The 11,425-nt window shown below is 55.4% G+C and overlaps 1 protein-coding gene across 1 annotated transcript in view; it reads right to left on the reverse strand.

Moving 5' to 3' along the window:
* Window positions 1-10,692, reverse strand: part of LOC129021317 (fer-1-like protein 4) — a 48,334-nt gene extending 37,642 nt beyond the window's left edge. Inside the window, exons 1-17 of the mRNA XM_063659176.1 lie at window positions 10,651-10,692; window positions 9,861-9,949; window positions 9,665-9,764; window positions 8,039-8,130; window positions 7,813-7,854; window positions 7,324-7,494; window positions 6,507-6,867; window positions 6,238-6,300; window positions 6,072-6,156; window positions 5,653-5,812; window positions 5,351-5,534; window positions 5,077-5,263; window positions 4,089-4,450; window positions 3,661-3,769; window positions 3,297-3,468; window positions 3,090-3,210; window positions 2,538-2,638 (exon numbers count right to left, since the gene is read on the reverse strand). Coding sequence (XP_063515246.1) covers window positions 2,538-2,638; window positions 3,090-3,210; window positions 3,297-3,468; window positions 3,661-3,769; window positions 4,089-4,450; window positions 5,077-5,263; window positions 5,351-5,534; window positions 5,653-5,812; window positions 6,072-6,156; window positions 6,238-6,300; window positions 6,507-6,867; window positions 7,324-7,343 — 1,925 coding nt within the window. The 5' untranslated portion in view covers window positions 7,344-7,494; window positions 7,813-7,854; window positions 8,039-8,130; ... (1 more) ...; window positions 9,861-9,949; window positions 10,651-10,692. The remainder of the gene's footprint in view (window positions 1-2,537; window positions 2,639-3,089; window positions 3,211-3,296; window positions 3,469-3,660; window positions 3,770-4,088; window positions 4,451-5,076; window positions 5,264-5,350; window positions 5,535-5,652; window positions 5,813-6,071; window positions 6,157-6,237; window positions 6,301-6,506; window positions 6,868-7,323; window positions 7,495-7,812; window positions 7,855-8,038; window positions 8,131-9,664; window positions 9,765-9,860; window positions 9,950-10,650) is intronic.
* Between the last annotated feature and the right edge of the window lie 733 nt (window positions 10,693-11,425).

Consider the following 11,425-nt stretch of genomic DNA (forward strand, 5'->3'; position numbering starts at 1 on the left):
AGGAGTTCGAGACCAGCCTGGCCAACATGGTGAAACAACTGTGTCTACTGACACTGAAAGGTTGAGCATGGTGAGAACAAAAAAGTGACCACCTACAGCCTCCTACCTCACTGCCTCTCCTGATCAGGGTCCTTGGCTGAGTCCCTGCTTCCTCCCTGCCTCTAAATGTTGGAGCGCTCCAGTTTCTCAGATTTTTTTCTATGCCCTGTTAATGCTGTTATCCAGCTCCATCTACATAATGACAGCTCCCAAATTGACATTTCCAGCCTAGAGTTCTCCCCAAAACTCAACTCATATAGCTAACTGCCTACCGCACATGTCCACTTACAATAAGAATTTCACAGTCAACATGTCCAAAACTGAGCTCCTACTATCTGCCTTCCCTCAGATCCCACCTCATCCCTGCTTCCATCAGACCTTCTCCTTTTGTTTTCTATTGAAAACAGATTTTTTCTTTTCTCTGAAAAAAAGATTTTGGCTTGCATAAGTATGCGGTTGGTGCAGCCTTAACCTCCTGGACTCGAGCCATCCTCCCATCTCAGCCTCCTGAGTAGCTGGGACTACAGGTGTGCACCACCACACCCAGCTAACTTTTGTATTTTTCATAGAGACAAGGTCTTCCTATATTGTTCAGGTTGGTCTCAAACTCCTGGGCTCAACTGATCCTCCCACCTTGGCCTCCCAAAGTGCTGGGATTCCAGGTGTGAGCCACCACGCCCAGCCCACAAGCCAAAATCTTAGCAAGTCCTGAGGTATCACCCCCAATTCCAAATTTTCTCTTGAATCCATTCACAGCACTCCATCTCCACTGCAACCATCCCCTAGATCAGTTCATCACCACCTGTCACCTGGATTATCACAACAGCCCCTTTACTAATCTCCCTGCTTCCTCCCCCACTGATCCCTTTTAAGGATCTATTTGTTAGAGTGTATCTTTTTCCTTTTCAAAACATTCACTGCCCCATTTCACTCAGAGAAGAAGCCAAAGTCATTAAAATGGCTTGTGAGGCTCCCACAGGATCTGTCCCTCCCCACCATCATCCTCCTTCCCCCGGTCTCCTCTAGCCTCTTCTACTATGTCATACTGCCGCAGTCACACTGGTTCTGTGCTCCTCCTCAAACACTCCAGGCATGCTGTCCCCTCCACCTGGAACACCATTACAGGCAGGCTTTCTCCTCCATCTTCGTGTCACCTTCACGGTGGCCTCCCCTCCACACCCTTTCTGAAATTGCAGTACCTCTTTCTAATGCTTCCTTGCTTCGTGTTCTTCCTTAACACTTATCCTACTTAGTATTTTTCTATCTGTTTACATGCTTATTTTACATGTCTCCACCCATCCCCAACCTCTACACCCAAACATAAGCTTCAGGGTTTTTTTTCTTTTAGAGTCAGGGTCCCATTCTGTCACCCAGACTGGAGTGCAGTGGCGCAATCATGGTTCACTGCAGCCTTGAACTCCTGGGCTCAAGATCTTCCCACTTCAGCCTCCCCCAAGTAGCTGGGACTACAGGCATGAGCCATTGTGCCTGGCCAACTTCAGGGATTTTTGTGGGCAGGAATGCTTTTTCACTGATTTTCCTGTGCCTAAAACAGTGTCTGTCATAGTAAGTGCCATAAATAGTTATCAAATAAAGAACCCTTTTGAGAAGAGGATCTGAAAATCACTTAAGTACCTGGAGCAGGTAATGGAATTCAGGGCAGTAGTGAAGGTCAAAGATGGAAGTAACTAGAACTTTTTTTTGTTTATTTTTGAGATGTAGTCTCGCTCTGTCGCCCAGCCTGGAGTGCAGTGGCACAATCTTGGCTCACTGCAACCTCCACCTCCCAGGTTCAAGTGATTCTCCTGCCTCAGCCTTCCAAGTAGCTGGGAGGCACCCACCATTATGCCTGGCTAATTTTTGTATTTTTTTGGGTAGAGACGGGGGTTTCACCATGTTGGCCAGGCTGGTCTTGAACTCCTGACCTCAAATGATCTGCCCGCCTCAGCGTCCAAAATTGCTGGGATTACGGGTGTGAGCCACCGCACCTGGCCGAACATGTTTATGTGGTTACAGCAATGACCTGGCAACTAGGGACCAATCAATGATGAAGGGGAGAAAATTGACAATTACAGAGCTAATTCCTCCAGTGATGAAATCCAGATCACAGCTGTGGTCACTGGAGCAGGAAAGGAGGAGAGCAGATGGATGCAGAAGCCGGCAAGGAGGTAGACTGGGTGTGGGAAGGTGATTAGCAGGAACAAGTGTGGAAGAAAGGAGGCGAGGTTTGAAAAGAGACACGGGATAAGCCTCTAGGAGTGTGGGAAAGGGAACTTATGGAGATGGAAAACAGCTGAGGTGCCAGAGAATCAGGGGAAGCCTAACCCCCAATAATCTCATCAGCTCCCTGGATAGGAATAATTGTCTTCTCATTTTTCTGTAAGGTGCTGAGCAAATGCAGCTGCAAGCCGCCCTTGGGTCCAGACAGCCACCGAGAGTCTCCCTTGCCCTGGAGTTGGCCCAAGTACAGGCAGCAGTAGGGGTGGGTCTCAGCTCACCTGCTCCCAGCCACCAGCACTTCCAGTGCCTCCTTGAGCTGTGCACAGGCGCCAGGCCCCGGCCTGCGCTGCAGTCTCTCAACCTCCTGTAGCCCCTGGTCCTGTGCAACGTGGGAGAGGGTCAGAGTCTTGAGGCTCCCTGACTCAGACCTCTTGTAGACCACACTCCCTCCCAAGGCCCCACCCACTCATGACCACACCTCTTGGCCTGCCTTTCTTTGGCTCCACCAGGTTGATGGCTCTATCTTTCTAGCCCGCTACTGGCTCCACCAAATGTGCGGCCCCACCGGCAGTACCTCTACCCATCTCCTTCATCCAGTCCCTTCCTGGGTCCACCAATTCTGAAACTCTGTCCTCCCACAACTCCTGGCATCCTCAGTTCGCCCAGAAGCTGTGCTCTTTGGCCCTTGCCCCCCTGGCCTTGCACCAACAAGGTGTTGGCTCTCTAGTGCCTGCCCATTAGCCCCACTGCAGAGCTCCCTTCAAAGGCTGCAGTGTCCTAGGCGTCCCTACGGCCCGGTCTCTCCCTGTGGGCGCCAGCCTTGCCCTTACCAGCCTCTCAGCCACTTTGCGCACGCAGTTGCTGCTCTGCAGGCGCCAGGTGTGGTCCTCCCAGCAACTCCACACATGCACGCATGGCTTGCAGTGACGGAGAGGCAAGCAGAAGTACGGCCTGGCAGATGGAGAGGAGGCTTCGCGGGCATTCTGGACTCCTGGAGACCTCCCAAACCACCCCTTCCAGCCACCGGCAGCACTCACCCGCTGCCGTCCATGGGTTCAGGCCGCTGAGCAGGGGTCCCCAGTTCTTCCTCCTCTTTCTCCTCCTCTGGCCTGGCTCCCAGCAGAGGCTGAGCCTCCATAGCTGCACCCTCAGTTCCCTCCCCGGCCCTGGACCCTCGGCCCAATGGCTCCTCCAGACGGCCTGCGCGACCTGCCCCGGAGCAGCAAGGGTCACTGGGTGCCAGGCTGAGGGCTGGAACCCCCCCTCAACCACCTCTGCCTCAATGGAAGTCAGAACCCACGCCTTACTGAAAGTCAACACCCCTTCCAGGGTTCCAAGGTCTGAAATGAGAGTGCCCTCCCTCAAACCCATGGCACTCAGGGGTTCGGCTAGGCCACACACCAATGGAGATCTCGAAGCTGATGGGCTGGGAGGCCACGGCGGGGTCGATCATGGTGGCCTCGAAGAGCACACCGAAAAGCAGGAAATCTTCACAGGGCGCCAGGACATTCTGGGGGAGGCCATCAGGCTGGAGTCAGCGCCTACTCTCCCAGGGAACAGCCTGGACTATGCTTGGCCGCATTGCCCACAGAAAGAAGTGAGACCAAGGCTTGGAAGTCACTGCATGTTTCTTACTCCCTCTGCCTCCTCGCGGCCCCAGCATTGGCCCTGGGTATGGGTCCTCTCTCCCACAACATGTGGGCACACACCTCACTCTTCGCCCAGGCCCCCAAATTGAGACCCCTGTCGTGGTGTTCAATGCCTAAGAGTGGATTCCACCTTCCAGAGCTGAGGTGACCCCGCCCCGTTTGCTTCCCCCCAGCCCCCACCTCTGGCAGCGGCAGCAGCTCCTCCACCTCCACCTCCATGGCACTGGGAATCTCAGGCCCCTCGGCACCGGGGCTGGCGTCCACGTGCTGCGGAACCGCCTTTGGGGTCTGATCCCTTCTGGCTTTCTTTTTCTTCTTTCGGGTGAGCCGGGACAACGTGGACCCCTGCTGGGCCTGGGGAGGCTCAGGTTCAGCTCTCCCTTCCAACACCTGCATGGACACAGCCAGCAGAAGGCGGCCGCGGAACCAAATGCCTTGGCCAACGCCTTCGTTGAGACCTTGAAGACCATTCCGGAGCCCCGCGCCGGGGGGCGAGCCATAGAGGGGCACCCAGGCCGGGCCGAAGGTAGGGTTAAACCCCGCTGTGGGGAACAAGAGCAGCGTGTTGGAGGGGAGCGCGGGGAGGGCGAGTGCTGGTAAATCTCCGCACCTCACCCTGATCTCCTCCAAGTATTCGGGCGTGAGGGTAGGGGAGCGGGTGAGCTGCTCTGAAAGGGAAGAAGTTGGCCAGCAGCTGCGGACGCGCCGCTGTGGAACACGACCTGAGGCGCCTCCAAAACAGCTCAGCGCCCCAAGGAGCTGGAAATCGCGGGAGCCTGGGCTCGGGGGAAGCAGCCTGAGCCCTGGGGGCGGAGTCGGGATCGATTGGGGCGGGGTCGGGATTGGGGCGGAGCTACGGGCGATCCGCCAGGCCTGGGGGTCCGGGAAAGGAGTGGACCGGCAGTGTCAGCGCGTGCACAGCTGTAGAAGGGTGGGACTGGGCTGGTTACTGGACAGGCGGCTGTGGTCAGAATTTTGCCAACGGAGCCAAACCGATGGTGGGGTTCACAGTCTGGGGGCGGCTTGAAGCAGTTTGTTTTGTGGGCGGACCAGCCCTCCTAGGCGGAGCGGGGTCGCGAGGATGGGGCTTGCGGTTGGGAATGGGCCCTACGGCGCCCTATGGACCAAGGCGAGTGAGGCCGGATTTGCCGCGGCCAGAAGCGCTCACCCGCGCGGCCCGGATGGGAGATCCGCCTCAGGTCCAGCACGTGCGTAGCGAGGGCCGCGTCGACCAGGGGCGCGTTGTCCCGCAGCTGCAGGCGGAGGCTGCGCGTCAGCGGCGGGAAGAGCTCCACGAAGCTCAGCTGCTCGTTCCACTCGGGCGCCGCCGCCTCGGCGCGCACCGACGTCTCGCCCTGAAGGTGGCGTGAAACACAGGAGAAGGGAGATCAGCGCGGGGTCGGGGCCGGAGCCGCGGCGCCGTGGGCCCTGGAGGGACTTACCTCCTGCCCCAGGAAAGACACCCGCACATAGGGCTCCACCAGGACGCGCTGGTCGTGCAGGGCGCGAGCCAGGCTGCCCAGCAGCCCCGGGCGCAGCGCAGGAAGCCCCTCGGCGCGGTACAGGCGCACGCGGAGCCGCGCCCACGGCCTCTCGGCGGGCACCCCGCGCGGCAGGAGCAGGTTCCTAGGGGAGGGGGCATCGAGCTGGGGGGAGAAATTGGGATCTCGGCCCCTCCCCTTATCCGCGCCCCACGGCCACCCACCCGGATCCATGTCCCCCTCCCCACTTCACCCCGGCTCACTTCTCGATGTCCGAACAGTGCCCTGGGGCCGGGGGTAGCATTGGAGGGGGCAGGTCCCCGCGCGCCCTCACGGACAAGGTGACCTTAACGAAACCCTTGGTCCCGGCGCGGGTATCCTGGGGATCATGCAGCGGAGCCCATCTTTGGTAGAATTGGCCATCTAAGGGCGAAGGGGCGAGCCAGGGGTAAGGGGCGACCGGCGGGGCGCACAGGGTGGCCGTGAGGCTGTCATCGGAGTGACGGACAATGGCCAGGGCTTCTCTGGCTCAGCAGGGAGGGGCGGAAGTGCCAAGAGTTCGCCTCCGCCAAGAGATGGCCCTCTCCGAAGTGAGTGTATAGGGGTCCATGCGGAGTCACCTTGGGGTCAATCTCTAGGGCCCTTGTCCGTGCAGAGTCTCAATAAGGGGACGATTCCATACCTGGCTGGTCCAAGATGATGCCCAGGTCCATCCTGAAGGTGCCTATCCGGGTGGCCATAAAGGGGAGGGTCTGCGAATGGAAAGCCTGGGGGGAAGGTGGTGTTAGTCCTGCAGCTTTCGCATCCCCCCTTCTCTGAAGGACACTGGTCATCCCTACCCCACTCACCGTGATCTCCAGCAGCAAGTCTTGGAGGCGAAGCCATGTGTCATGAAATTCGAACAAGAAGTACTGAATTGAAGTGGGGATGAGAGGTTAGATGTGAAGGGCTCCCGCCAGCTTACCCAGGTCTCTTGCTCAGAAGACCCTCCTTCCCGCACCCCCAACCCTCTCACTGCAACCTTTTCCTGGATCAGCAACCCCCCAACCCCAACCCATAGGCCAGCATCTGGCTCCATTTCCACCTAGGCTGCACCCCCTCTGGGAATAGTTCTCACATCAACCCCTCCCATTCTGTCAGGCTCGCCCTCTTCTGTGGTGGCAGCCACCTCATTGTAGAAGGGGCAACTGGTCCCACGCTGTGTGGCGGTCACACGGCGCTGCCCCCCCACTTGCACGGCCACATAGGGGTTAATGTTGACTCCAACCAGTTTCTGGGCTTCCAGCACTGTGACTCCCACCTGAGAGGTACAGAAGGATGAGGAAAGGAAGCCAGACCTGCCTGGGTGGAGGGAAAGAACATGCGTGCCAGAAGAGGAAGTACTCCCAAGGGTTAGGCCCTGAAAAAAGAGTTGTACCTGGAAGTCTTGAGCTCTGGACACCTGGAAGGGATCCCCATGGGCCAGAGCCCTGGTGCGGCTGGAGAGAAGCTTAAGGTTAGCACTCACTTGTTCCCTCCCCTGCATACGCACACACTTGCTTGGTGCTGGGAATGATGTTTTCTCTCTCTCTGAATTTTTGGATTCCAAGTCCTTCAGGTCATGTCTTGCTGCCTCCATCTCAACCCTACACCCAGAATTTGACTCATTCCTGGAGCCCGAAACCATTCATTCATGCAACAGAGGTTTATTGAGTACCTACTATGTGCTAACACTGTCCCAAGCATCTGGGATGCTGTAGTGAAGAGACAAATCTTGCCCTCATCAAGCTTTCATCCCCTGCATATGTGTGAGCCACTGGAACTATGTGTATGAACATGGCAGTGTCTATGCCTATGAGCAAGTGACCGGAGAATCTACCCTTTCCACACACCCTGGGACTGTGTTTGTGAGGGCAGATGGGTGTGGGAGCAGGTGTGCCATGGGTTCAAGTTACCTCTTGAGGGGGCTGAACATAAGACCAGAAAGTTCCACGTCAGGCTCATCATCCAGGTCCTGCTCCAGCTCAAGCTCCAGCTCATTCTCCTCATCGTCCTGCTGGCCTAGGCTTCGAGCTAGCCTGCGGCCTAGAGCCACTGCCCGCCGCTCCAGCTGGGCCTCCCCAGGCCTGATAGGAAAGGCCCTCAAGGAACATGCCTGGAACCCATCACCCATCTCCGGGCAATCCCTTGACTTCCTGGAGCCTTGGACTGACCCCTGACCCTTGAACTGATCCCACTGATCCTAGGACCAGTTATTGACCTTGTGGCTGACTTCACTGATCCCAGGACAGACTCTTAACCCTGGGACCTTTCTAATTCCAGAACTGACCTCTGACCCTGGAACTGATTCAGTTCTGACCGAAGACCCTGGGGCTGCCCCCATATCATTGGCTTCTAACTCTAAGACTGACCTCGGTGACTCCAGGTCGTCCCCACATACTTACTCCAGTTCCTGGAAGCCCACATTGGGGACGATTAACTCCAAGCTGGGGGAAAATAAATGAAAGGACTAAGAGGAACTTTCCTGACTACAGAGTGGCACCTGCTCAGCACACATCCAAGGGTCACTGAATCGGCAGATCCGGAGTGGAACTGGGCACTACTTCTCCCTTTCCAGGGTCTGCCTGGGCTGGGACCACCAGGTCTTGCTTCAGTTGCTGGGGGGATTACCTGTCCTGGATGGGTGCCCCAAAGTCCTCCTCTGACCAGGCTCCAATAGCGCCCTCTGGGGGCTGGTACTTCAGGTCAAGCTCCACCTGGATCTAAAACCAGATACAGTATCCCCTAGGGCCCCCCCTCTAACTGCCCTGGGTCTAAGAGAGGCCCAAGGACAATGCCAATGCCTTTTACTACAGGCGGCAGAGATCTTTCTGGCCAGCATCCGTGGTGCCTTGTGGTTCCCTTCTGATCATGAAAATGTAGACTACTCATAACCTATTAAGAACTAAGTAACTAGGCAAGTTTCCTCGTTATTTTTTTTTTCTTTCTTTTTTTTTTTTTTCTTTCATTTTTAGTATTGATGAGATCTTATTATGTATGTTGCCCAGGTTGGTCTTGAGCTCCTGAGCTCAAATGATCCTTTTGCTTTAGCTTCCCGAAGTGCTAGGATTACAGGCATGAGCCACTGTGCCTAGCCGCAAGTTACCTCTTGAGGCCCAACAGGATTCCAAAATTCTCTCATTTTTGTTGGAAATCCCTTACGGTGGCCTTCACTACTCTGCCTGGTCTGGCCCCACCAACCTTTCCAGCTCCATCTCACTCCAGGCACCCCAGCTGTGCTCCTTCAAGGCGCTGGGCTTTTGCATATGCCTTTTCTTCTGCCTGGAACATTCTCTCCTCCCAGTTAACATCTATTATCCTTCAAGTCTAAGTTCAGGTACTATTTCCTCAGGGAACCGTCTCTGGCCCCCAAGTAGATCATACTCCCCTGTTGTACCCTCTGCCAGCCCCTACCAGCTTGCTTCTAACACCTACCAGTTCCAGTTTCACATTTACTTGTGTGAATATTTGTTTAATGTTTGCCTCCCTTCCAAGGGTGTGAATCCTTATCTGGTTTTGCTCATTGCTCAGCAATGAGCAATGGAATCCAAGCAAATGGAATCCTCATTGCTCAGCTCAGCATTTGGCTTATCATAAGAGCTCAACAAATGATGACGGACTGAACAAAAAAACTCCACATTATGTAAATGAGAAAACAGCTTCCAGGCCAGGCACGGTGGCTCATGCCTGTAATCCCAGCACTTTGGGAGGCCAAGGAAGGTGGATCACAAGGTCAGGAGTTCGAGAGCAACCTGGCCAAGATGGTGAAACCCAGTCTCTCCTGAAAATAAAAAAATTAGCTGGGCATGGTGGCGGGCGCCTGTAGTCCCAGCTACTTGGGAGGCTGAGGCAGGAGAATCACTTAAACCTGGGAGGTGGAGGTTGCAGTGAGCCGAGATTGCGCCACTGCATTCCAGCCTGGGTGACAGAGCGAGATTCCATCTCAAAACAAAACAAAACAAAAATGAAAACAGCTTCCAAATGCTAAAGAACTTGTACAAGTTCCCAGACGGGAAATGGCAGATCTGAGATTTGAAGTCAGGTCCATGTCTACTAGGCTATGAACCCTTCCATGAAACACCAGGAAAATCTAGCCAGGTTCATCTTTGTCTCCCAAAAGAATTGATTGCTGAAAGGAATCCTGGCTGGAGGCCTTGTTACCACTCCTCTCTGGGTCTTAGGTTTTCCCCTGTGAGAAATGGAACCCTTTATCTAGAGGTACTTGAGGGTGGCAGCCTGAGGGCCGGAGGGGCTCACCGGGGACACTCGAAGATTCTCATCCACTAGGGCTTCCCGTAGCACCAAATGCCCAGCATTCTGTAGCTGCTGCAGGGAGATCACCAGGGTCCCTAGAGGCCTAGGGGAGTGGCATAGAGCAAAAGAGTGACCCAGGGGAATGGCTCTAAGTCACCCCCAGCCCGACCTGCATCCCTGTCTCCCCAGGCCTACTCACCTAGGGCTGAATACACGGCTGCAGTTGACCACCTGCACAGACAGACACTCCCCAGCCAGTGGAGCCCCATAGTGGGGCCATCGGAACAGCTGGGGACAGGAGGAAGCTTGTGACACCCATGCTGTGCTGACCCTAAACTCCAATCCAAAGCCTATTCTTGGCTGGGTGCAGTGGCTCACACCTGTAATCCCAGCACCTTGGGAGGCCAAGGCAGGCAGATCACTTGAGATCAGGAGTTCAAGACCAGCCTGACCAACATGGTAAAACCCCTTCTCTACTAAAAATACAAAAATTAGCCAGGCGTGGTGGTATATGTCTGTAATCCCAGCTACTCAGGAGGCTGAGGCAGGAGACTCGCTTGAACTTGGGAGGTGAAGTTTCCAGTGAGCTGAGATTGTGCCATTGTACTCCAGCCTGAGTGACAGAGTGAGGCCCTGTCTCAAAAACAAAAACAAAAACAAAACAAAACAAACAAAAAAACCCTATTCCTAACCCTCAGACAGGAGCCGATCCTCCAGACTTAGAGCTAACTTTAGGACTAATGTCCCCAAACCTGGAAGGGATCCCTGCACATGGGTTTGAATCTGAGTGAGGGCTGATCTGGGGCTAACTAGTGATCAAGAATGAATTCCCCCAGTCTTGCAACTAATTTGTTCCAGTCTGGGTCTGATCTTTCAGGCCTCAGACTGACCCCACCTCCCAAGACTATACTTCCCCGAACCCAGGAATGAGCCCCTGAACACCAGGTTGGCCTTGGATGGGAGACAGATCAGGAACCAACTGTACTGACCTCACCGATATCTGCTTCTTGACCACAGTGAATTTTTCTTGTTTTCTGGGTAAAGCCTGCTCAGAATTGAAACTAGTCATATATCAGCCCCTCCCCACACACACAAAAAAATAATTTGCTTCCCCCACCCTTGGCCCAGTGTCAAGTCCCTCCTGGATTCACCCTTAAAGAAAGGTAGACAATGGGAAGGAAAGAGGCAGAGGGTTGGAGATACCAGTGTGGGTGGAGAAAAGAGATGGGCTGTAGAGATGGGAAGGCATTGGGTCAAGGGCCCAGGGAATGGAGGATCCAGAGCCCCCCATTTCAAATATCCTTAGGGCGTCCCTGCAAGCCTCACCTCGAAAGGTGAGCTTCACTTGTCGGTCGTGGGTGCCGGTCAGCCCTGTTAGTCGTTGCACGCATACCGTCAGAGCCATGGTCCCAGTGGCAGTGGCACTTCCTCTGCCCGTCTGCCCTTCTGCCCACCAGCCCGCCCACCTGAATCGCCTCTGACTCACTGGACTCACCCAGCAGGTTTAGCAATCCCTGCCCTTTAGTCAAACACACAGGGAGCAGGCCTGGGGGTCATGGGTGGGGAGGGAGGAGAGGACCGAGAGATAGGGGTAAGGTCCTAGAGGTCAATTCAGCCCTCCCTGCCTCCACCAGCTGCAAGCTGGCAGGACTGCCTCAGCCTCCATCCTGCATCCTCAGGGAGTGAGACCTGTCATAGGGTGGGAGGGAGGCAAGGGGAGTGAACAGGACCCCAGTCTGCTCCCTGCCAGCCATTGTGGCCTCA

The sequence above is a fragment of the Pongo pygmaeus genome, chromosome 21 (genome assembly GCF_028885625.2).
Source record: "Pongo pygmaeus isolate AG05252 chromosome 21, NHGRI_mPonPyg2-v2.0_pri, whole genome shotgun sequence".
NCBI lineage: Eukaryota > Metazoa > Chordata > Mammalia > Primates > Hominidae > Pongo > Pongo pygmaeus.